The following is a 26579-nucleotide window of genomic DNA, read 5'->3' as shown; positions in this document are numbered from 1 at the left end:
CAGCGGGTTCAAGAAGGCGGCTCACCCACCACCTTCTCAAAGGGCAACTAGCGATGGGCGATAAATACTGGGTCCAGCCAGCGACGCCCACATCCCGAAAATTAATTAATTTTTTAAAAGTTGTCCGTTTTGGTCGTAAGGGGAAAGAATCATATTATGGTGAGATAGTGCAGAGCTCTGAGGCGCAGAGGGATCTGGGTGTCCCAGTGCATGAATAGCAAAAGGTTAGTGTGCAGGTGCAGCAAGTAAGTAGGGAAGCAAATGGAATATTATTATTTATTGCGAGGGGAATTGAATACAACAGTCGGGAGTCTTTGTTTCAGTTATACAGGGCATTGGTCAGACCACATCTGGAGTACTCTGTACCGTATCAGCACGGTACGTTGCGTAGCACGGTGGCACAGTGGTCAGCACTGTTGCTTCACAGCGCTAATGACCCGGGTTCGATTCCTGGTTCTGGTCGCTGTCTGTGCCGAGTCTGCACGTTCTCCCCGTGTCTGCGTGGGTTTCCTCTGGGTGCTCCGGTTTCCTCCCACAAGTCCCGAAAGACGCGCTCGTCGGATGAATTGGACATTGTGAATTCTCCCTCCGTGTACCCGAACAGATGCCGGAATGTGGCGACTGGGGACTTTTCACAGTAACCTCATTGCAGTGTTACTGTGAGCCTACCTGTGACACTAACAACGATTGGTGTACTGGGTTGGAATCAGTTGGGAGAGGGTTTACTGGACTGATACCAGGAATGGGCGCACATTAGCTTCTGTGGAATGGTTGGACAGGCCAGACATGTATCCGCTGAAGTTTAAAGAGTGAAAGGCGACTTGATTGAAACGGGTAAGATCCCGAGGGGGACTTGATAGGGTGAATGTGGAAAGGATGTTCCTTCTTGCGCGAGAATCTAGAACTAGGGGGGGGGGGGTAGCGGCATAAAAATAAGGGGTCACCCTTTTAAGACGGGGAGGGGGAGAATTATTTTCCCTCAGAGGATTGTGGGTCGTTGGATCTCTTCCCCAAAAAAACCAGGGAGGCAGAACATATTTTTAAGACATATTCTTGGCGAGCAAGAGACGTTGAGCGTCTCCTGGACTCAGTTCCCTCCACGAGCGCACAGTGCCTTGCAGAGAACTGAGCTGCCAGCAGATGGTGCTGGCGTCGAACGGTTCGGAGGACAAACTACCTTCGCCCTTGTCAGCAACTGAACATGGACGGCAGGAACTGAATGAGCGGCTCTTTGCTCAGGCGTTGTCACAAGAACCATATCCAATTCTGGCCACCGAGCAGCAAAGAAAAAGAAAACGCAATTGTGAGGCCACGACAGGAGATCTAATCACATTCAAAGAACAAAGAACAATACAGCACAGGAACAGGCCCTTCGGCCCTCCAAGCCTGCGCCGATCACCTGTCCTATCTAGACCAACCGCCTGGATTACTCTATACCCCGTCTGTTCATATGCCTATCCAGATAAGTCTTAAAGGTCACTAACGTATCTGCCTCAACCACCTCACTTGGCAGTGCATTCCAGGCCACCACCACCCTCTGTGTAAAAAAACTTCCCCCTCGCACATCTCCACTGAACCTTTCCCCCCCTCACCTTGAACTTGTGCCCCCTTATAATTGTCATTTCTGCCCTGAGAAAAAGCCTCCAACTGTTCACCCTATCTGTACCCTAATAATTTTATAAACTTCTATCAGGTCGCCCCTCACCCTCCGTCTCTCTAGGGAGAACAATCTCAGTTTATTCAATCTCACCACCATAGCTAATACTCTCCATACCGGGCAACATCCTGTTAAACCTTTGTACTCTCTCCAAAGCCTCCCTGTGAGTGCGGTGACCAGAATTGGACACAGTATTCCAAATGTGGCCTAACCAACGTTCTATGTAACTGTAACATAATTTTCCAGCTTTTATACTCGATACCCCGCCCTATGAAGGCAAGCAGGCCATATGCTTTCTTTACCACCAGTTCCACCTGTGCTGCCACTTTTCAGGGTCTGTGCACCTGCGCTCCCAGATCTCTCTCTGTGTCTCTAATGGCCAATGTTTGATTAATAAATCATCCTCTAAGTAACAGATATCAGGGGCTGGGCTAAATCGCTGGCTTTGAAAACAGACCAAAGCAGGCCAGCAGCACGGTTCGATTCCCGTAACAGCCTCCCCGAACAGGCGCCGGAATGTGGCGACCAGGGGCTTTTCACAGTAACTTCATTTGAAGCCTACTCATGACAATAAGCAATTTTCATTCCATTTCATCTATTTGAACGAATCAGGAGGTCTCAGCTGAGAATTAGAAACCAATGGGAGTAAATGAGGGATTAAGGATTCCCTTAAAGTAAGACCTCGTGGCTGAGGCGTGGCCTCCTACATTACTGCCTTTCTCAATTCATGAATCATCCTATCCGTTGATTTTAAAAGTGGTGTCTCTTTATGCTTTTATGATTCGTGATTTCTGGAGTGGAGTCCGATAGGTCCAGAGGCTGCTAATTCTTACGTTATCATCTCGAAGTCAACCACCTCCAACGCTTTTCCCACTCCCATGTTAACCTGTCCTCCAGACTTCACTGTATCAAACCTACCGGGGGTCTATTCCCGGCTAGAAAACTCCTCGGTCTCACGGTATTCACTTCTACAAGGAGGATAATTGTGGAGCTGCTGCCCCTGCCCGTCTCTGATGTGGAGAAGGCAGAATGTGAATTTGCATAGCACCTCTCACATCCCCAGGAATGGCAAGGGTTCAGCCAATCTGCACAGCCAGGGTCCATGAATGAGATAATGACAGAGGTTTACGGTGAGGGTCTAAATAGAGTGCATAGGAGGGACTATTTCCATTAGCAGAGGAATCCCGAAAGATGTCCTTGTTGGGTGAATTGGACATTCTGAATTCTCCCTCAGTGTACCCGAACAGGCGCCGGAATGTGGCGACGAGAGGATTTTCACAGTACCTCCATTGCGGCGTTAATGTGAGCCGACTTGTGACAATAATAAAGATTATTATTGTATTGATATTTCTGTCTGGCATAGACACGGCAGTCCAAATTGCCTCCTCCTGAGCCTCCTGGGCAGCACGGTAGCATGGTGGTTAGCATAAATGCTTCACAGCTCCAGGGTCCCAGGTTCGATTCCCGGCTGGGTCACTGTCTGTGCGGAGTCTGCACGTCCTCCCCGTGTGTGCGTGGGTTTCCTCCGGGTGCTCCGGTTTCCTCCCACAGTCCAAAGATGTGCGGGTTAGGTGGATTGGCCGTGATAAATTGCCCTTAGTGTCCTAAAAATAAGGTTAATGGGGGGGGGGGGGGGGGTTGTTGGGTAACTGGTATAGGGTGGATACGTTGACTTGAGTAGGGTGATCATTGCTCGGCACAACATCGAGGGCCGAAGGGCCTGTTCTGTGCTGTACTGTTCTATGTTCTAAATCTCAGAGTTTCCATGACTCGCGGCCTGGATTTGGTGTTTTGGAGTCAAGATTTGGACCCACAGCCCTCTTGACTTGGAGCAAGAGTGACATCCATTGAGCCGTGGCCGTAAACGCAACTGGCCAGCGTTGGCCGTGCTTGCGTTTCGGGTCGAACCTTTCTCCCTGGTCCTGTGTCTGTCCTCCCACCGAGAGCAGCGATGACGTACAAACTTACGCTTGGCGTTGGGACAGGCACGAGACCAGGACAATAAAGTTGCGACTGCACAGTGCGGAGGCACGGCGGCGCAGTGGGTTAGCGCCGCTGCCTCACGGCGCCGAGGTCCCGGGTTCGATCCCGGCCCTGGGTCTCTGTCCGTGTGGAGTTTGCACATTCTCCCCGTGTCTGCGTGGGTCCACAACCCAAAGATGCGCAGGGTAGATGAATTGGCTACGCTAAATTTCCCCTTAATTGGATTTTAAAAAAGAATTGGGTACTTAAATTTATAGAAAAAAAAGACGATACAGAGTCAAATCCAGGTGAGGTGTCCCAATCAACTCTACAATGCGCATTGAGTGCTGGTAGGTTAACGTGTAGGTTCAGTCGGCAGTTAGGAAGGCAAATGCAATGTTAGCATTCATGTCGAGAGGGCTAGAATACAGGAGCAGGGATGTACTTCTGAGGCTGTATCAGGCTCTGGTCAGACCCCATTTGGAGTATTGTGAGCAGTTTTGGGCCCTGTATCTAAGGAAGGATGTGCTGGGGCCTTGGAAAGGGTCCAGAGGAGGTTCACAAGAATGATCCCTGGAATGAAGAGCTTGTCGTATGAGGAACGGTTGAGGACTCTGGGTCTGTACTCGTTGGGAGTTTAGAAGGATGAGGGGGGATCTTATTGAAACGTACAGGATACTGCGAGGCCTGGATAGAGTGGACGTGGAGAGGATATTTCCACTTGTCGGAAAAACTAGAACCAGAGGACGCAATCTCAGACTGAAGGGACGATCCTTTAGAACAGAGATGAGGAGGAATTTCTTCAGCCAGAGGGGGGTGAATCTGTGGAACTCTTTGCCGCAGAAGGCTGTGGAGGCCAATTCACCGATGGTCTTTAAGACAGAGATAGATAGGTTCTTGATTAATGAGGGGATCAGGGGGTTATGGGGAGAAGGCAGGAGAATGGGGATGAGAAAAATATTGAATGGCGGAGCGGACTTGATGGGCCGAGTGGCCTAATTCTGCTCCTGTGTCTCATGGTCTTATAATAGCCCACATCTTACTGCCAAAAGATTTCTGAAACTGTTCTGCAACGTCAGTGAGGTGTAAACATTTTAAAGGATCATCAGGATTTATCCAATATTGCCCCGGTCACGCACTTCACCAACTTAACCTTCCGCTAAAAAGCTCCTGTACCGCCGATCCCACCCTCCCACGATGATGGTCACTTCCTGACCTCGTAGATAGAGAGGTGGGGGGGGGGCTTGTAAAGTCCTCGGAGAGGGCTGAAATGGGAGCAGAACGGGTCGCATCATCTCCACTTGTCGCAAGGAGCTGAAAGCTGGCTCCAGTCTTCAATGGCTACAATCTACAGCAATAAGCACAGAACATACATCCATGAATAATATATAGAATAACAGTTAGCAGGGAGTAAGTTACAGGCCCGTAATTTAATCAGGGAGGATTTAGATGGTATCGTAAAGTGGGTGAGATTAGATTAGTAATCTTTTTATCCTGTATTATTTTGAATCAATGCTGGGCAGTTCTACCCGGTCTAAAGCTGCTTTTTATTATTTAACTGCTTTTGGCTGTGCTCCTGTCTATAGTTTGCCAGCAGCCAAGGACTATTTTTCAAGGGAAGTGAGAGGAAGAATCTCTTTGGGTCACTGTAACAAGTTCAAGTCTAACCCAGCCAACGAGTGTCGTAGCTTAAATTGCAAAGTCAATTTTATGCCTTTGAGCTGAGGAGTCAATGTGTCTTGTGCTAGGAAATTACAATTCAAATCTATCGAGGTACTATATTAGATACTTGAAATGTAGACAATCCATTCCATCTTCTCCTCTGATTCAAACTGTATTATGGTTTCATAAGCCATTTTTTAGTACCTTTCCCAGGTGACTACTCCTTATGCATAAGGCCGTTCTAACTGAGAAGGCAGTACAGCCATGCCTGATCCTATTCTCAAATCAGTCAGGAGTGTGAGGGAATACTCTCCACTCCACAACAACGCTCAAGAAGCTCGACACCATCCAGGACAAAGCAGCCCCGCTTGATTGGCGCTCCATCCACCAACATTCACTCCCTCCACCCCCGACGCACAGCGGCAGCCGTGTGCACCGTCTACAAGACGTGCCGCAGTGACTCCCCGAGGCTCCTTCGACAGCACCGACCAAACCCGCCACCTCTACCAGCTCGAAGGACGAGGGCAGCAGACGCATGGGGAACACCACTGATTTGTTGGGTATGCTGGGTCTGCGATTACAAGGAATCTTTCTGGCATGTGAGGCGGCTTCAGGGTCGGTGGCTTCGAGGTACAGTTGAAACTTCTGCTTAAAAATCTTCCTGTTGGCACCGAGGTTGCCGGTGATGCGGAGTGGCGGGAGAGGGCGGATGCTGTCCATACTACCGGATGGCTAATCGCCGGTCAAAGGCAGACTATCTCAGGGTAGGTCCATCAAACTCTAACATCACGCACTGGTACCATGATGTGTTGGGTATGCTGGGTCTGCGAGGACTGCATTTACCATAGCAGTGATTGAGACACTTGTAGAAGTACAACTCTATTTTATTGAACTATGAGCTGTTAAACATACTTGCACTGTGGGTTGACACCATGTTGAGTTGACTGGAGACCTGAGGCTAACCTGACCAGCCTATACTGCCGGCACATGGTAGATGTTCGTGTTGCTGATCACGGGCTCTGGCTGTCTCAGAGGCTGCATCCCGAGAGAGCGGGAAAACTAGTGTCCTCTGGCTTCATAGTGGCCGTGTCCTGTCTGGTGATTGGCTGCTGTGTCCTGTGTGTTGATTGGTCATTCAGTGTGTCAGTCAGTGTCTGTCTGTGCACCATCATATACTTGTGTGTACATTATGACAACCACCGCCTGCAAGTCCTCCCCCCCCCCCCCCCCCCCCCCCCCCGCCGCCCCCCCCTCCGATCCGCTCGCCATCCCGACTCGGAAATACATCGGCCGTTCCTTCACTGTGGCTGGGGTCGAAACCCTGGGGACTCCCTCCCTCCCTCCCTCCCTACCTACACCACACGGGACTGCAGAAGGCCCCCTTCCCAAGGGCAATTAGGGTTGGCCAGTAGGGCCCACATTCCTTTAAAGAATTTTTAAAATTCACATATTAACAATGAATAGAATAGAATAGAACAGTACAGCACAGAACAGGCCCTTCGGCCCTCGATGTTGTGCCGAGCAATGATCACCCCCCCCCCCCCCTTAACCTTACTATTAGGACACTACGGGCAATTTAGCATGGCCAATCCACCTAACCCGCACATCTTTGGACTGTGGGAGGAAACCGAAGCACCCGGAGGAAACCCACTCACACACGGGAAGGACGTGCAGACTCCGCACAGACAGTGACCCAGCCGGGAATCAAACCTGGGACCCTGGAGCTGTGAAGCATTTATGCTAACCACCATGCTACCGTGCTGCCCAATGAGCAAGAACCGAGACTGGGCACATCTCTTCCAGTGCAGAAGGAGGACATTTGGCCCATCGAGTCCGAACCGGCCCTTGGAAAGAGCACCCTACCTAAGCCCACAACCCCACCCCATCCCCGTAACCCGGCAATCCGACTTAACCTTTTTGGCCAATTGAGCGTGGCCAATCCACTCAACCTGCACGTCCTTCGGGACTTGTGGGAGGAAACCGGATCACCCGGAGGAAACCCACGCAGACACGGGAGGGGGGGGGGGGGGGGGAGAACGTGCAGACTCCGCGCAGACAGCGACCCAAGCCGGGAGTCGAACCCGGGACCCTGGAGCGGTGAAGCCACTGCGCTAACCACTGTGCTACCACGCTGCCCCCTAGTGCCACACTGGGGAGGCGGTTTCTCAGTTTCAATGCTGTTTTCCCCCTCCTCGCGATCGGAGATGTGGCTCGCCTCACGTGAGGTGGACAGGAGAAACCAGGCCACAGGCATCGGCAGGGATGTGACGACAGTGCTCGCGAGCCCAGTGCTTGGGTTTCAGAACTGCCTGAGCCGCGGGGAAATTCCATACTGCCTGCGATTGCATTATAGCTGCCCGGGGACTTACTGAGTTTCTGTGTTCCTCCAGATATTCTCTGACAGCCTTTAAGACAGTTTCCGCAGCCTGCCCGTTGGGATAGCCTGTGTGCGGAAGAAAGGCCGGTTAATGAGATGCTTGACAGAGGTTTTACAGACGCCAGCACGGTGCTGAATATTCGCGGCCCTCAGATTAGGACCAAGGCCAGTCCACGCACCTCCTGAAAACCCGAAACGACACCTCGCACACGGACCCTCAGGAATCCCGCCCTCCTCCCGAATCCTCCATGACCACCCTCTCACCGCCGTCTCCACTCCAGGTGCTGAGGAAAAACACGTTAAGGCACGGCCAGCCCGAAGCATAGAACGTACGGTGCAGAAGGAGGCCATTCGGCCCATCGAGTCTGCACCGGCCCTCGGAAAGAGCACCGCATTTAAGCTTTATCCCCCTATCCCCGTAACCCAGTAAACCCACCCAACCATTTTTTTTTTGGACACAGTTTATCGTGGTCAATCCACCTAACCTGCACATCTTTGGACTGTGGGAGGAAACCGGAGCACCTGGAGGAAACCCACGCAGACATGGGGGAGAACGTGCAGACTCCACACAGTCACCCAAGCCGGGAATCGAACCCGGGACACTGGCGCTGTGAAGCAACAGTGCTAACCCACTGTCCTACCGTGCCGACCCTAACTGAATGATGGAACATGCTGGAGGGGCTGGACGGTCCACCCCTGTTCCCATGTTCTGATCCATCTGCAATGGATTGTGGTCCATCCCAGCTGCGACCTGGGTGGAAGACACACCTGGGATCTTGCTGTGTACAGTTGTTTGCCACATTTCCTACGTCACAACAGGGACAATACTTAATGTTTTACTGGCTGTTAAGTGCTGTCGGATCGTCTGAGGTCTTAAAGGGTGCTACATTAATGCAATTTTAATAATAATAATCTTTATTGGTGTCATAAGTGGGCTTACATTAACACCGCAATGAAGTTACTGTGAAAAGTCCCTAGTCGCTGATGCACAATCAATTACGTCGAGACGAGAGTAGAGAGTAATCGAGGCTTTATTACTCAGAGATGTGGAGCCTCCCGCAGCTGCTGGCGAAATGGCTGCAGCTCAGAGAGCCCACACATTTATACTCCGCCTACTGGGCGGAGCCAGCAGGCAGGAATCCACCCCCATACCTGTAGTACAGGGGCCTCACCGTAATACCCTCGTATGCAGTATACACAATACAACAGTGGTGACTACCACAGTCGGCACATTCCGCTGCCTGTTCGTGTACACAGAGGGAGAATTCAGAATGTCCAATTCTCAACAGCGTCAACACGGCCTCAGGAGCAGCGATTCCAACTCCTACAGGGGGCCAGCACGGGACTGGGGTGACCCACGCTGCTCCAGCTGCTGATCCCCGGCATCAGATGGGCCCCGCGGGTCTGCGCATGCGCAGTGGCTCTCTTCAACACTCCAGCCCCTACGCAACATGGCGCAGGGCTACAGAGGCCGGCACGGAACAAAAGACGCCCCCAGCCCGCGAGGCCGGCCCGCCGATCAGTGGGCCCCTATCGCGGGCCAGGCCAAAACGGAGCCCCCCCCCAAACAGGCCACCCCCAGATACAATCACACCGAGGTCCCGCGGGGTAAGAGCAGGTGTGAACGGCGTCGGTGGGACTCGGGTTTTTTTGCGTGCCCGCTCGGCCCATCCCGGGCGGAGAATCGCCGGGATGGGGCGCTTGGAGCGTGCCTCAACCGGCACTGTGCCACTGTCATTGGTCGGAACATAAGGTAGCTCCACCCATTGAGGCGGGGTATAAGAACCCGTGTTTCCCAGCAGCCTGCCTTCTTTCTGTGCTCGAGCTGCTGGGGAAACCTCTTGTTGATTAAAGCCTTCAATTTGGACTACATCCTCGTTTCAGTAGTTATTGATCGCGCATCAACCGTTACACCCAATGCTGGGGGCTGGTCTCGGCCGGACTCGGTTCAACTGCAGGCCCACACTTGCAAAGCTCCACCTCGACCATTAGGTCGGTAACCCACGCAGGCCGTAGCTTATACAGACTGCAGCTGGCCTGAACCCTCAGCCGTGCACAACAGACCTAGGAAACAGCGCTCCCTCCAGCCTCACAAGCCAGTGCGAGGTACTGAAGAGGAAGTAAGCCTGAAGGATTCCCCACTTATCTCGCCAAGTATTCTACTGAGAGTTGGACGGCTGTTACGAGGCAGATTTACCTCGCCTTCAAATTCAAAGCAATGCGGGGGTGGGTGGGGTTGTTCCCTGGAGAGCAAAATCAGTTCTGTAGAACGGTAATGACACTGCAAGAAGCCTCGGAAATCTACTGTAACTGAGATATCACTTGGGTATATTTCCACACTGACAGGGTAAGTACAGGGCTCAAGGTTCAAAGTCAGTTCTGTCTCCTGCTCAGGTAGCTACCAGGCACTTGGGCACTACAGTTAATCATTTAACAGTCTTGTATTTCGTAGCCATCTAAAATGGCCACCTGCAAAGGACCATGGGAATTGTGGTCAGCTTGGACACAGGCAGGGACACAGCCTCTGCGTACTGTGCAAAGAAGCCAGACCTGACTGAAACATGTATCCATTAGGACTCAATCACGATTTCCCCCAGGACAATAGAGTTTCAATCAAGGAGTTCCAACAGTCCCAGATTAACTGGCGCCACCCCCCCTTATTTGGAAAGGCCTACGTGTCTGGAACAATAACAGTTAGGACCCGCCCAGTCACCGAGGTATCGGGCGCCAGATGCACGTTTGGGGCATCTAGGGGCCCGATTGGGACGGGAGAACCACGACTGTGCTCGGGAGGGGACAGACCCGCGATCGGTGCCCACCGATTGTTGGGCCAGCGTCCAAAACGGACGCACTCTTTCCCCTCCGCCGCCCAGCAGGATCAAGCGGCCACGTCTTGCCGGGCGGCTGAGGAGAAAGGTGGCCACCTGCGCATGCGCGGGTTCGTGCCGTCTGCGCGATGACGTCATCCGCGCATGCGCGGGTTGGAACCGGCAACCCACGCATGCGCGGATGACTTCACAAATGCGCCGGACGCGCGTCATTCTCAGCGCGACGAGGTCGCTGCCGAGAAAGACGGAGGCCCCGCTCCTAGCCCCCCAGGTGGGGGTGAATTAGGTGCGGGGAGCGGGCTCCGAGGCGGTCGTGAACCTCGGCCGAGTTCACGACGGCCTTCACGAATTCGGCCACCTGCGGAGAATTCCGCCCCTTATCTCTTGCTGAGCTGGTCACCCCGTAGTTAAGTAAAGGTCATCTTAGTTATTAGGTCTAGTTTAGTGCGTAGTCGCGTGTATTATTGCACATACTAACAAGTCTTGTGTTATTAATAAACTGTCTGAACTAATGCACTAATTGTGTGGCTATTTGATCAATATAAGAAACAGCTTGTCATTCACATCAAAATATAGAAGTCAACAATTTTTCCCTCCAATCCCAAGCAGGGATAAAGGTCCTCAGGCCGGTTCTCCTCCCCGTGGGTTTCCTCCGGGTGCTCCGGTTTCCTCCCACTGTGCTGAGATGTGCGGGTGAGGTGGATTGGATTGGCCGTGATAAATTGCCCCTTAGTGTCCAAAACATCAGGAGGGGTGGCGGGGATGGGGTGGAGGGGTGGGGCTTAAGTAGGTGCTCTTTCCAAGGGCCGGCGCAGGCTCGATGGGCCGAATGGCTTCCTTCTGCATTGTAAATTCTACGATTCTACGGTCAAAGCCCTCAGTCTCCGACGTACCTCACGCCTCACTGACGCCCCTTGCAGCAACTCAGACTCAATCAGGCTCCGGGCCTGAAGAAACTCAATGTCGGCCATTTTGGAAGAGCACTCCTGCTTTCCGTCCGCCATTTTGAGCAAACGTTAGGAGGCCGCCCGGCGCTTGAGGGAAAAACAGGCGCTCGGCGGCCCAGTTTCCCGACCGACGCCTCGGACAGAGACATCAGCGAGAATATCCTCGCTGCGAGGCACGGGAGAGCGAAGCTTCTTCAGTCGTAAATGAGACAGCGGCGACATGGTAATGAGGTTGGGGACTGCCTGCTTTGTTTCTTACCCATGACTGTCAATCACTGCAGGTTAAACTGCTGCCCCTGCTTATTTCCATTTCAATTCATTTATCAGGCCCATTATACCTAAACTACTTTTATCCTGCCTTATTCAAAATTATCAATGTACAGAAACACTGCAGAGGAGCGAGGTGCAAACATCATCCATATTCATGAAATCAGCCGAATGTTGGAAATATGACAGGAAAATTTGCACTTAAAATGCTAACCGAAAATGTTATCTCGCCAGGGATTTCTGCGAATTGCTGATTTCAGCAGAGAACGGTTACCAAGGAGTGAATTACTTTTGAAGTAATAGAGGCCCAGGGAATGAGTTACCCGGAGGATAATACAGGGGCGGGAGTGAATTATCCAGGAATATTGCGGAGCTGGGGGGGGGGGGGGGGGCACCCATCGGACTGCCAAGTGGGCGTACTCCCGGAGCCCCAACACGCGGCCTCCTGAGTTCAGGCCCGGGCCTGTGAAGTGCCGGAGGACCCAAACTCATGCTGCGCCGCCATCCCGCACCACCCAGAAAGCGAGCACAGAATTTGCGCGGCCCAGCCGGAAGATTCATGTCAGACAACAGAACAATCCCCCCTTTCCAATACTTGAATTGCTCCCGAATAAGGGGCGCGATTCTCCGGACTCACGACGCGTCGGAGAATAGCGGGCGGCGCAAATTTTTACGGCCACGCTGGTCCGACGCCCTCCCGCTATTCTACCCCCCCACGGCCGCCCCCCCGACACGAATCGCTGCTCGCCGTTTTTTTACGGCGGGCAGCGATTCTCCCCTGGCTGATGGGCCGATTTCCCAGGCCTTTACGGCCGTTTTTACGAACTAAAAACACACCTGGTCTCACCGTTCGTAAAAACGGCCGTAAAGTGCCGTTCTGGGGAACCATGGCACCGATTGGCACGGCCGCACCACGGTGGTGGGCACCGATCGCGGGCAGCGGGTACTTACCCCGCGCACTCTTTCTTACTCCGCCACCCCGATGGATCCGCCTGCGGGGCTTCTGAGGGGCATAACGGCCCGCGCATGCGCGGGTTTCACGCATATGCGTGATGACGTCATCCGCGCATGCGCGGGTTGGAGTCGTCCAATCCGCGCATGCGCGGCTGACGTCATCATACGCGTCAGCCGCCGTTACCCTTGGCGCGCGGGCTTAGCGAAATTCGTTAAGCCCGCGATGCCGGAGTTCACGGCCGCGCGATGCTAGCCCCTACCGGGGAGCAGAATCGGTTCCCGGTCGGGGGGCGCGGAGGCTGCCGTCAAACACGGCCGGTTTCACGGCAGCCTTCACGACTCTCCGCATTTGCGGAGAATCGCGCCCAAAGTGCTTCGAAAGAAAATCAAATGCGAAAGGTAACAAAAAACAAGCTTTTCTGTCGCCCTTTGACATTTCTCCCGGGTTTCCTGTGCGCGTTAACTCTTTCATTCCCGGAGATTCCCGAGCAACGGTGATGCCGGTAATTCCGGCGGTGGTGGAGAGTTGGGAGAGAGTGGCCCAGATCAGTAGTGGGGTCCTGGTCGTCGTCGCCGGCGTTCGGATCCGGCAAATCTGTACGGGTTGAGGCCTGGTTGCTGAAGACTTGGAAGTGAGGTTTTCAGAATGTGTGGGAGTCAGGCAGAACGGAAAATAGCCACGAGGGAGTGAGCGACACAGAATGCAACAGAGGAGCGACGGTGAATAAACCGCTGGGTCACGCGGGGAGCGACACAGATCCCAAAGCCAGTTATCCCCCCCCCCACCCCAAAAATAGGAAATGAAAATGAAAATGGCTTATTGTCACAAAGTAGGCTTCAAATGAAGTTACTGTGAAAAGCCCCTAGTCGCCACATTCCGGCGCCTGTTCGGGGAGGCTGTTAGCGGAATCGAACCGTGCTGCTGGCCTGCCTGGGTCTGCTTTCAAAGCCAGCGATTTAGCCCTGTGCTAAACAGATGTGAATTGAGTGACGTGTGAGTATCCCTTTGAGAAATGATGCCATTAGAACATAATGAACATAAGAACTAGCAGCAGGAGTCGGCCATCTGGCCCTTCGAGCCTGCTCCGCCATTCAATGATCTTTTGTGGACTCAGCTCCACTTCCCCGCCCGAACACCATAACCCTTTATTACTTTATTCTTCTAAAAACTATCTATCTTTATCTTGAAAACATTTAATAAAGGAGCCTCAACTGCGTCACTGGGCAAGGAATTCCATAGATTCACAAACCTTTGGGTGAAGAAGTTCCTCCTAAACCCAGCCCTAAATGTGTGGGCAGCACGGTAGCACAAGTGGATAGCACTGTGGCTTCACATGGCCAGGGTCCCAGGTTCGATTCCCGGCTCAGGCCACTGTCTGTGAGGAGTCTGCACGTTCTCCCCGTGTCTGCGTGGGTTTCCTCCAGGTGCCCGGTCTCCTCCCACAGTCCAAAGACGTGCAGGTTAGGTGGATTGGCCGTGATAAATTGCCCTTAGTGACCAAAAAGGTTAGGAGGGGTTATTGGGATAGGGCGGAAGTGAGGGCTTCAGTGGGTCGGTGCAGACTCGATGGGCTGAATGGCGTCCTTCTGCACTGTGTGTTCTATGTTCTAAATCTACTTCCCCTTATTTTTAGGCTATGCCCCGTAGTTCTGCTTTCACCTGCCTGCATCTATCCTATCTATTCCCTTCATAATTTTATATGTTTCTATAAGACCCGCATCCTTCTAAATTCCGAGTACAGTCCCAGGCTACTCAAACTCTCCGCGTAATCCAACCCCTTCAGCTCTGCGATTAACCTAGTGAATCTCCTCTGCACACCCTCCAGTGCCAGTACGTCCTTTCTCAAGTAAGGAGACCAAAACTGAACACAATACTCCAGGTGTGGCCGCACTAACACCTTATACAATTGCAGCATAACCTCCCTAGTCTTAAACTCCATCCCTCTAGCAATGAAGGACAAAACTCCATTTGCCTTCTAAATCACCTGCTGCACCTGTAAACCAACTTTTTGCGACTCGTTGTGTGGTTGGAGCTGGGCTGTGGCTCTGAGTTTTACTTTCACCTTGAGTTTGGACTGGGTTTGAACTGCACAGGTTGAAAGAAGGGTTTCTCTAGCTTCATATTAAAAGCTGTTTCCAGACGGCTTGATAAACTTAAAAGAGATAATTTCCTTCTGGAATGAATTCAAACCTGCTGTTTTGGAAAGGAAACAAGAGCATCAATAACAAGTCTTGAGCGCCATGTGCTGGGCCACACGTTTGAAAAGGGACACCAGTTTTTACTTGGATCTTGTTATTAAATTGGAACAGTTAAGGGGGAATTCATTAAGGGTTATACATAGATTACTGTAGCTGTGTGGGGTATTTATGTTTGTAGTTGATAAAAACGCTTACTGTGTGTGTTTATAAAAATGTCAACTAAATTTGTAGAATAAACTTTGTTTTTGATTAAAAGTGCTTAAGGCCTCTGTTGAATAACAGCTGAAAGGCAGGTCCTTGTGCTCCTCGTAACCAAAATCTATAAACAGTTGTAGGTCAGGTGATTACTTCATGTGAATAGTTATAGGTTGCGGTAGCATAGTGGTTAGCACAGTTGCTTCACAGCTCCAGAGTACCAGGTTCGATTCCCGGCTGGGTCACTGCCTGTGCGGAGTCTGCACATTCACCCGTGTCTGCGTGGGTTTCCTCCGGGTGCTCCGGTTTCCTCCCACAGTCCAAAGATGGCAGCAGGGTAGCATGGTGGTTAGCATAAATGCTTCACAGCTCCAGGGTCCCAGGTTCGATTCCTGGCTGGGTCACTGTCTGTGTGGAGTCTGCACGTCCTCCCCGTGTGTGTGTGGGTTTCCTCCGGGTGCTCCGGTTTCTTCCCACAGTCCAAAGATGTGCGGGTTAGGTGGATTGGCCATGCTAAATTGCCCGTAGTGTCCTAATAAAAGTAAGGTTAAGGGGGGGTTGTTGGGTTACGGGTATAGGGTGGATACGTGGGTTTGAGTAGGGTGATCATGGCTCGGCACAACATTGAGGGCCGAAGGGCCTGTTCTGTGCTGTACTGTTCTATGTTCTATGTTCTATGTTCTATGTGCAGGTTAGGTAGATTGGCCATGCTAAATTGCCCCTTAGCTTCCAAAATTGCCCTCAGTGTTGGGTGGGGTTACTGGGTTATGGGGATAGGGTGGAGGTGTGGGCTTGGGTAGGGTGCTCTTTCCAAGAGCCGGTGCAGGCTCGATGGGCCGAATGGCCTCCTTCTGCACTGTAAATCCTATGATATACTTTGGGAGTTTTCTAAACCCTGGCCCATGACGCATACAAGAAGAAATTCAAGAAGGGCAATGTTATGGCGGCCACGAAGGACACGGGGGACCGATCAACAGATTTCCCTGTGGGCTTCGTGGAGTAGGATCCCCCATTTTGAGCAGGCAGGAGCTCGCCTAAGAGTTAACAAGCAGCCGCTGCTTCAACCCGACCTGGTATTCTGTGGGTCCCCAGGCGTGGGCTTGTGCACGGTAAGCCTCGGCTGCGGATCTTTCCGCTCCATCAGTAAAAGCGAACGGTGTCGGAAGGCTGGCCTTGGCGAGATTATTACCGGCGAGGAAGTACTTTTTGAAGTGTAACCATTGCTGTGACCATTGCAGGAAGACCCCCAGATTCCTCTCGAGCGCACCCCAAGCTCATGATGGGCCGAGCATGATGGCGGAACACCTCCCCTCCATCCATAGCCCGTGCCCTTGGCAACACTCTCCCCACGGTAGCACAGTGGTTAGCACTATTGCTTCACAGTTCCCGGATTCGATTTCCGGCTCGGGTCGCTGTCTGTGCGGAGTCTGCACGTCCCCCCCCTCCCCCCCCACTGTCTTGCGTGGGTTTCCCTCCGGGCGCTCCGGTTTCCTCCCACAAGTCCCCAAAAGACGTGCCTGTTGGGTGAATTGGCCATTCTAAATTCTCCCTCCGTGTACCCGAACAGGCGCCGGAATGTGGCGACGAGGGGATTTTCCCAGTAACTTCATTGCGGCGTACTTGTGACGTGAATAAAGATTCTCTGAGAGACACAGATGCCCAGGCATGAGCTCCTTTTCCGGAATAAGCTGAACGAGTGTGATGGAACCAGCAATTCACTAGACACGTGGAGTTCCTTGCCCAGTGAAGCAGTTGAGGCTCCTTCATTACATGTTTTTAAGGTAAAGATAGATAGTTTTTTTGAAGAATAAAGGGATTAAGGGTTGTGGTGCTCGGGCCGGAAAGTGGAGCTGAGTCCACAAAAGATCAGCCATGATCTCATTGAATGGCGGAGCAGGCTCGAGGGGCCAGATGGCCGACTCCTGCACCTAGTTCTTATGTCCTTAAGATATGAACAGTGGTTTTAATCTACTTACAACAGAGCCGGCCTGTTCAACGCCAGCCTGTTCCGCGTTGAACTCTCAGTGAACTGAACGACTGGCTCTGAGCATTGGTATTTTTACAGCAGTCCAGGGGCAGGAGTCGTGGGCGGAGCCAAGGGTGGAGCCCTGTACAAACTCCTAAGCATTCCCAGCGCTACTCCCCCCTAGTGGTCGGGCAACGCAACTGCGCTTACAAATGCATGGGCTCATGTATATACAATACAGTGTGAATTACGGAGTTACATTCACCACAGAGGGTTTCATTCTCCGCCCCCCCCCCCCCCCCCCGAACCGCCAGGGATCACGTTCCACCACAGGAAAATAACGAGAGGCGTGATTTTGACAAGCTTTTATCTGTTAGGGGTAGCAAACAAAAACCTGCCAATCATGATGAATCTGTGCCAACTCCGCTTTTCCACTTCTCAAGTAGCTAATGAAGCACTTAACAAATATAAATCTCCCAAATGTTGCCAGGCCAGCTGCGCAATGCTCAGCCACAGCGCTCAGCGGCTCCCACAAAAAAACAAACAAGTTTTGAAAGCACGTTTTTGTGACTGATCGCGGCAAGCTTCAATTAACGCCGTTAGGGTGGACGGTCATCAGAAAAAAACGGAAAAGAGCGGAAGCGAAATGCTGATTCAATAATCTTTACTCGTGTCACTGGCCTCCTCTTCTGCACTGTAAATTCTATGAAGGCGGAGGGGGGGGGGGGCGTAGGGGGACGGCAGGCAGGCAGGCAAGGGGGAGAGGAGGTGGATGAAGGAGGTGAACAAACAAGGAGGCAGAGGGGAGACTGAGGGGAGGGAAGCTGGACCCCAACACAAAGGCTTCCCTCGACGTCTCTGGTGATTTGAGCGGCAGCTCGTCCACTTCACTCTTCAGAATCATAGAATTCACATAAAAAGGTCATTCGGCCCATCGAGTCTGCGCCGGCCCTCGCAAAGAACACCCAACTTCAGCCCGCGGCTCCACCCTACCTCCGTAACCCAGTGACTCCACCTAAACTTTTTGGACACTAAGGGGCAATTTAGCACGGCCAATCCTACTAACCTGCACATCTTTGGACTTGTGGGAGGAAACCGGAGCGCCCGGAGGAAACCCACGCAAACACAGTCTCCGCACGGAGAGGCAGCTGCCGGAGCCGCCCACCACCCCACTTTGGGAGAACTCTGCCCTCCAAGATTGGGTGCTGGTGGCACAGAAACCGGGGTTTGGGGACCCATCACGCTGCTGGTAGTGAGTGTCTATGTCAGAGTTGGGGAGGGGGGTGGGGGCGGAATATGCCAACGAGGGGGGTATTCGATAAAATGGAGAGTCAGCCCACGCGAGGGATGGTGTCGGGCGGTGCGTCTCCACTCGAAGGCGGGGTAGAAACCCGGAACACTCTCTTCCCCAAGAACCTGCTGAGGGGTCAGCTGAAAATTCCAGAACTTGGGAATGATGGACTGATGTTGGGTGAGGGGATTGAGGGTCACTGTACCAAGGCGGGTCAATGGAGTTAAGATGCAAATCAGGGGCCCAATGGCCTCCTCCTGCTCGTGAGTAAAGAAACAACAGCACGGTAGCACACGGGGCTAGCACTGTGGCTTCACAGCGCCAGGGTCCCAGGTTCGATTCCCCGCTGGGTCGCTGTCTGTGCGGAGTCTGCACGTTCTCATCCCCCCCCCCCGTGTGTGCGTGGGTTTCCTCCGGGTGCTCCGGTTTCCTCCCACAGTCCAAAGACGAGCAGGTTAGGTGGATTGGCCATGATAAATTGCCCTTCGTGTCCAAAAAAGGTGAGGAGGGGTTATTGGGATCGGGTGGAAGTGAGGGCTTAAGTGGGTCGGTGGAGACTCGATGGGCCGATTGGCCTCCTTCTGCACTGTATGTTCTATGTATCTACGTCACTCGCACATCCATCCAACTGCACACAGCCCTGAAAAACGGCTATTTAATTTACAGGCCAAAAAAAGTTTAATAATTAATAAAAACGACTTTATAACTTACCGTAAATTCCAGTTGAGATACAGGGAAATGCCTGCAATAAATGGAAACAATCAATCAAGGTGTACTTTATTGTATCATTCAAATTGTTTTTGTAAAAAAAAATCAACATTATAGCTCATTAGTTGTCTTCCAAGCCAGTTTTAGTCCCGTGTTCAAGTGCATTTTCTCACATTTATGACACCACTTCGGTGAGCGTTCCCCGGGGACGCCGCTGGTCATTGACTTCAGGAAGCAAAGTACTGTACACACCCCTGTCAGCATTAACAGGGCCGAGGTGGAGATGGTTAGCAGTTTCAAATTCCTGGGGGTGCACATCACCAACAATCTGTCCTGGTCCACTCACGTTGACGTGACCACCAAGAAAGCACAACAGCCTATACTTTCTCAGGAAACTAAGGAAATTCGGCATGTCCACATTAACCCTTACCAACTTTCACAGATGCACCATAGAAAGCATCCTATCTGGCTGCATCACAGCCTGGTATGGCAACTGCTCGGCCCAGGACCGCAAGGAACTTCAGAGAGTCGTGAACACCGCCCAGTCCATCACACGAACCTGCCTCCCATCCATTGACTCTGTCTACACCTCCCGCTGCCTGGGGAAAGCGGGCAGCATAATCAAAGACCCCTCCCACCCGGCTTACTCACTCTTCCAACTTCTTCCATCGGGCAGGAGATACAGAAGTCTGAGAACGCGCACGAACAGACTGAAAAACAGCTTCTTCCCCGCTGTTACCAGACTCCTAAACGACCCTCTTATTGACTGACCTGATTAACACTACACCCTGTATGCTTCATCCGGTGCCGGTGTCTATGTAGTTACATTGTGTACCTTGTGTTGCCCTATTATGTATTTTCCTTTATTCCCTTTTCTTCCCATGTACTTAATGATCTGTTGAGCTGCTTGCAGAAAAATACTTTTCACTGTACCTCGGTACACGTGACAATAAACAAATCCAATCCAATGCAACCCAATCTCTCAAAGCCCCTTTGGAGCTCAGCTGCGGGAATGCCTGACCATCCCGCTCAACCATCCCGGAATTCCCTGGTGTTTTCTAGGAATTGGTTCGGGAGGACACTGCTGCGGGCAACTACAGAGCGACCAAAAATCACAGGGCGGCAATATAACCGGTGCGTTTTTTTTCTCTCCGATCGCTCCAAACACTTCTGGGAATGACGGCCTTATTGGCGATGGGAAGCCTGACGGAAAGCGCAAGCGGGTCATTCGGCAAATCTTCCAGGAACGAGTTCAGCCTGAAGTTGGAGGCCCGAAATGAGTCGGCCATTAAATTTGAAATCCGCTTCGCCTTGCAATCCAGAGTTACCGATAAGGGAAAGGAACGCCTTCCGTTTCCTACGGGTACAGCCGACCAAAGATTTCAGGATGGCTCATCACGAAAAGCGGTGGGCCGCTTGGAAGGCTCCGGAGCCGTCCGGCTGACCGTCCTCGCCCTCGCCCGGCATTCCGGGCACAGGAGAATCACGCGGGTGCTTAACCAAGGCACGGCCGCTGACAGACGGGGGCTGCGCAGACTTTGACGTCTGCTGGCCAAGGACACTCCCCCTGCCAACTGCTGCTGAAATGAGCTGGAGGGCTTGGCGAACTTGTGGTTGTTTAATTTGAAGTGAAGACGAGAGGCGAGATCCCCTGGTGAACATGGAGATGAGCTGGCACGAGTTGCAAAGCTGCCATATGGCGCCGTCGAGTGAAAATAACAGCACGTATGACAGGGTATGGAGGCGGGGGGCCGTACTCAGACCAGAGTTCCGAGCAGACGGATTAGGATCAGGAATCGGCCATTCGGCCCCTCGAGCCTGCTCTGTCATTCAATAAGATCAGCGCTGACCTGAAAAAGGCCTCTACACCACTTTCCTCCCAGTCCCACGATACTCTTTGACTCACTCGTTAGTCAAGATTCATAGGAACAGGAGGAGACCATTCAGCACTTCTCCCTGTTATCATTCCATCTGCCCCATATCCCTTAATATCTTCGGTTTACAACACTTGGGGTAAGATTTTGAGTCGGGGGAGTGCCTATCGCTTGCCATCCTCAGAGTTGGCGCCCAACGTACACCCGCCAGTCCTTGAACTTCCACTGCCGTCTGAGGCGCACTTGAGCATTGATTGGCAGTGGGCGGGACTGACACCCGCCAACCTGATTGGCCGACAGCTCTTCAACCCGGCCGCGGACGGCGCTGCAGTGGTCAGTAGCAGTGGCTCTGCCGAGGGCTGAAGACCCAGCAGGTTCTTCGAAAAGCGAAGGCCCGGGGTTGGAGGAGGGCAGGGGACAGCCCGGTGGGTTAAGGAGGGCTGCGATCGTGGAGTCAGGGGTAAGCTGGGGGGGGGGGGGGGGGGGAGAATCACAGAACTGCCCCCGGTCCCGGTTTCATGCGGAAAACTGGGTTCTCCGCCTCTTTGCCGAACAGGATTTCAACGTCGGGGCGCGGATAATCCAGCCCCAGAGTATTTGCTTCCAGTGGTGGTTCTGTAAGAGGTTTTTATCCACAGCACACTGGTTGATTAAAGCCTCTGGTTTCCACCTGGTAACGGTCTTCCTTGCCGGAGTCATTGATTCGGGCAGCACGGTAGCATGGTGGTTAGCATAAATGCTTCACCGCTCCAGGGTCCCAGGTTCGATTCCCGGCTGGGTCACTGTCTGTGTGGAGTCTGCACGTCCTCCCCGTGTGTGCGTGGGTTTCCTCCGGGTTTCCTCCCACAGTCCAAAGATGTGCGGGTTAGGTGGATTGGCCATGCTAAATTGCCCGTAGTGTCCTAAAAAGTAAGGTTAGGGGGGGGGGGGGGTTGTTGGGTTACGGGTATAGGGTGGATACGTGGGTTTGAGTAGGGTGATCATGGCTCGGCACAACATTGAGGGCCGAAGGGCCTGTTCTGTGCTGTACTGTTCTATGTTCTATAACTCACAAGCGTTAGGCCTTCTCCTGGAGGGAAACCAGTTTTAATTAAACTGAGCCTTCAGCCCGAAGGGTCACAATCAGGCCTCTTTCCTTCTCGAGGCCCATTCGCTAATATCAAACCTTGCCCACAGCTCGTGGGTTGACCTCAAAATGGATGAACAGCAAGTGCGTTTCAACTTACAAACCTGGTGACTGTAATTATTGAGCAGCCCAGGGTCCAAGAGCTCTCAGTTCTGCCACTTCCTGTAGTCCCTCCAGGTCCTTTTGTAATGTGGAGACTGTTGTGTTATGTACTCTGGAATAACACAGGCTGCAACTCGATGCAGCTTTGACCAAAAGATACTCCAGACTCTGAAGAAAGTTCAACGTGATTTATTGAACCATTAGCACAGTTCTCTATGAGTTCGACTCTCCTGCTAATCTTGCTATCGTAACTCAGTCTAACTAACCAGTCTGCTCTAAGCCACGTGGAGGGTGCGATGCTTCTGATCTGCCCCTGTCCTACTCTCTAAGTGTCGCCTGTGGAAAGAGACAGAGCATGGGCGAAATTCTCCGACCCCCAGCAGGGTCGGAGAATCGCCTGGGTCCGCCGAAAATCCCGCCCCCGCCGTGGCAGAGATTCTCCGCCACCCGGGAAGTGGCGGTGGCGGGAATCTCGCCACTCCGATCGGAGAGGCCCCTGCGGTGATTCTCCGGCCCGGATGGGCCGAAGTCCCGCCACTGGGAGGCCTCTCCCGCCGCCGAGGTTTGAACCACCTCTGGAATGGCGGGGTCAGCGGCGCGAGCGGGCCCCGGGATCCTGGGGGGGCGATCAAACCCCGGGGGATGCCCCCACGGTGGACTGGCCCGGGATCGGGGCCCCCCGCTCAGACTCCGGGCCCGTGCCCTGGGTGCACTATTTCTCCTCCGCGGCCAAGCGGAAGAGAACCCCACATCGCGCATGCGCCGGCCGGCGAAAGCCTTTCGGCCAGCCCCGCTGCCGGGGGCGCCGGTTTTTTGCGCCAGTCTTCTGGTGCCAACCGCTCCGGCGTGGGGCTGGCCCCCAAAGGTGGGGAGAATTCCCCACCTTTGGGGAGGCCCGACCCCTGAGTGGTTGGCGCTACTCCCCTATGCCGGCACCCTCCGTCACGCCGGGTAGGGGAGAATCCCGCCCCATGTGTGCCCTGTCCTTATACATGGGTTGTGTAATGCCCCCTTGTGGTAGTGTCACCTCTGGGTGTCTTGACTGCCCATTGGTCGTGTCCTATTCTATGTGCTCATTAGCTGTATGTCTGCATGTCATGGCGTCTCTGGTGCGCCCTCTAGTGTTTATTTAGTCGTAGTGTATTTACAGTGATGCATATCACCACAGAAACCAGGACTGTACATCATGTCCCAAATGCCATTTGAGTGATGGGCGACGCAGGTCTCCATTTTCCTTTCTAAATGCAGCAAGAGTTCGAGAACACAAGGGAACGTCTCTACCTTTCCCCGGTGTGTGGTTACGGCGAAGTAAGACATTCGGATTGGACGCAGCGGAAGAACAGCAAGGTTGGGGTTCGGACGTTGGCTGCACGGGCTAAGTTGGCTTGCCGATCATCAGGCGAGAACTGGCTACCTTCGTCAATAGGGTAACGGTCACAGAATCATGGAGGCCGATGTGCAGGTTAGGTGGATTGGCCGTGATAAACTGCCCTTAGTGACCAAAAGGGTTCGGAGGGGTTATTGAGTTCCGGGGATAGGGTGGAAGTGAGGGCTGAAGTGGGCCAGTGCAGACTCGATGGGCCGAATGGCCTCCTTCTGCACTGTATGTTCTATGTACAGCGGAGAAAAGTCCCTTCGGCCCATCGTGTGCGCGCCGGTCAACAAACAAGTCGCTCGATCCCAGTGCAATGTGGAAAATGGGCCGGTCAGGGATATTGGGGGCACTCAAAGGAATAATAATAATCTTTATTAGTGTCACAAGTAGGCTGACATTAACACCGCAATGAAGTTACTGTGAAAATCCCCTCGTCGCCACATTCCGGGGCCTGTTTGGGTACACGGAGGGAGAATTCAGAATGTCCAATTCACCCAACAAGCACGTCTTTCGGGACTTGAGGGAGGAAACCGGAGCGCCCGGAGGAAAGGCGCGCAGACACGGGGGGGAGAACGTGCAGGTGGAACGGAGCAGCCTTGTGTTCAAGGCACGCTGGTGCAGCCAGGGAATAAAATCAACTGGTTAATGATTCTGTAAATAGCACAATTCCTCACAAAACCGCATCAAGGGGCCGAGACAACACATGTCCGGGGGGGGGGGGGCGTTATCAATCCAGGACCAGCTTGCGCCACCTTTAAGCCTGCCCAAGGCAGCTTTTTTAGAATGTGCAGCCAATACAAGTACCAGCTGGATAGAATACGGAGCCAGCCCAGGATTTCCCTGAACAAACATTTGAAAGCCTGTACCAATTAAGGATTGCATTCTGGAACTCTGGCGTCACCTCAAAGGGAAACCTTTCAAGGCCAGTTCAAAGGAGAGGAAGGAAATCGGACGGCCCTCTTGGCAGTGACCCAGGTTCCCCATCAAGCGAAGGCCCAGGTAATCTGAATCGGCCTTGTAACAGTTCTCCTCATTCACACCTGGGGCCTGATGCTTGAATCGAAGGGGCTGCTGCCCACCCTTGGCCAAGCATCAGCCTGACATGGACTTACTTATATTTGTCTATCACCCGTCGTCCAAGGCTCAAAGCTCCAAAAAAGGGACATATTGGACCCGAAACGTTAACTCCCATTGTCTTGCGAGTGTCACTTTAAGAAATGTTTGTCCGCTCAAGTGGCTGCAGTGATGTCAGAGTGATTCAGCGGCAGACAGGCAGTGGGGGGGGGGGGGGGGCATCGGCCTAGCCCCCGGAATTCCGCACCTTCCGGTTGTCCCGACGCCGGAGTGGTTCCTGCAGTTCTTGCCGCCGGTGTCGGGACAATTTGCCGATCGCGGTGAATCCCGCCCCGGTCTCTCCAGCGCAGTTTAGAGTTTGTACCGTTTGTTTTTTTGTTTAACTGTGTTGTGAACTGTTTTAAAATCAGAATATCCTACCGCCCCCCCCCCCCCATCCCTACGTCGGTACTGAAGGGAGGGTATCCCGTTTCTCCAACACAAAATTGGGCCGGGATTCTCCCCTACCCGGCGGGTCGAGGGGTCTCGGCGTGTCGGAGTGGCGTGAACAAGCCCTCACATTGAAGGGCTAGGCCTGCGCCGGAGTGGCTCCCACTCTGCCGGCTGGCGTGAACGGCCTTTGGCGACACGGCAGCCGGGGCCGGAAAGACTTTGCCGGCCGGCGTAAGTCCGCACATGCGACGGAGCGTCAACAGCTGCTGACGTCATACCGCCGCAAGCGCAGGGGAGGGGGACTCTTCCGCCTCCGCCATGGTGATGACCATGGAAGAAAAAGAGTGCTCCCACGGCACAGGCCCGCCCGCCGATCGGCGGGCCACGATTGCGGGCCAGGCCACCGTGGGGGTACCCCCCCCCCCCCCAGGAACCTGGAGCCCGCCCGCGCCGCCAATCCCGCCGGTCAGGTAGGTGGTTTAATCCACGCCGGCGGGAGAGGCCTGTCAGCGGCGGGACTTCGGCCCATCGCGAGCCGGAGAATCGCCGCGGGGGACCCGCTGACCGGCACGGGGAGCCCGCCGAGCGGCGCAGCGCGATTCCCCCCCCCCCCGCCGCCGAATCTCGGGGGGGGAGAATCGGGGACACGGCGGGGGCGGGATTGACGCCGGCCCCGGGCGATTCTCCAACCCGCCGGGGGGTGTCGGAGAATCCCGCCCTTGGTGTTTGTACTATTTGGCCTTGTACATATATTTTTACTGCTTTAATAAAACGATATGGACCCTTTCCAAGGCCAGCACTCCCTTCCTTAAACACGGGACCCAAAACTGCTCAGAGTATCCCAAATGGGGTCTGACCAGAGCCTTATACGGCCTCAACAGTACATTCCTGCTCTCTTTCATTGGTTAACACAAGGAGGTCTGGGACTCAAACACCCTGAGGACCTTCTAATCTTTCTGGTTCAGACCGTACAGAGTTTTTAAAAAATATTTTTGTTCTCCTCCTTTTTCACATTTTCTCCCATATTTTCACACACCAACAATAAACGATAATCAGTAACGAACGTAACGTCAATCCCCATATCAACAACAACGATCCCATCCTCCCACCAAACCCCCAAACATTAGCCCGCATGTTAACATAAACAAATGACAAACAGGAATCAGGAATCGCCCATAGTCGCCATTGACACATACAGCCCCCCCCCCCAATACTCCCACCCCCCTAATGTTCGATGTGATCCAATTCTCGAAAGTGCATAATGAATAATGCCCATGAATTGTAGAACCCCTCCAACCTTCCCCTCAGTTCAAATTTGACCTTCTCAAGCGTCAAGAATCCCAGCAGATCTCCCCCCCCCCCCCCTCCCCCGCCACGCCAGGGCACAGGGTGGAGAGGTTGATCTCCACCCTAACAGGATCCGCCTTCGGGCGATCAACGAGCCGAAGGCTACAACATCTGCCTCCGTGCCCGTTTCCAACCCCGGCCGGTCCGACACCCCGAATATGGCCTCCCGAGGGCCCGGGTCCAGTTTCACATGCGCCACTTTAGAGATTACCCTAACGACCTTCTTCCAGTAATCC

General features: G+C 53.2%; 1 protein-coding gene across 2 annotated transcripts in view; it reads right to left on the bottom strand.

Moving 5' to 3' along the window:
- The window catches only part of LOC119959003 (ADP-ribose glycohydrolase MACROD1-like), an 811859-nt gene that overhangs the window by 23895 nt on the left and 761385 nt on the right, over window positions 1-26579 (bottom strand). For both annotated transcript variants that reach the window (XM_038787543.1, XM_038787544.1), the window contains 2 exons: window positions 19017-19047; window positions 7651-7724 (listed from right to left, as the gene is read on the bottom strand). In XM_038787543.1, the coding sequence (XP_038643471.1) occupies window positions 7651-7724; window positions 19017-19047 (105 nt within the window). The remainder of the gene's footprint in view (window positions 1-7650; window positions 7725-19016; window positions 19048-26579) is intronic.

This window comes from Scyliorhinus canicula, chromosome 31, assembly GCF_902713615.1.
Source record: "Scyliorhinus canicula chromosome 31, sScyCan1.1, whole genome shotgun sequence".
NCBI classification, from domain to species: Eukaryota; Metazoa; Chordata; class Chondrichthyes; order Carcharhiniformes; family Scyliorhinidae; genus Scyliorhinus; species Scyliorhinus canicula.
Note: the sequence above shows the minus strand (reverse complement) of the source record. Positions and strands in the feature narration are given on the sequence as shown.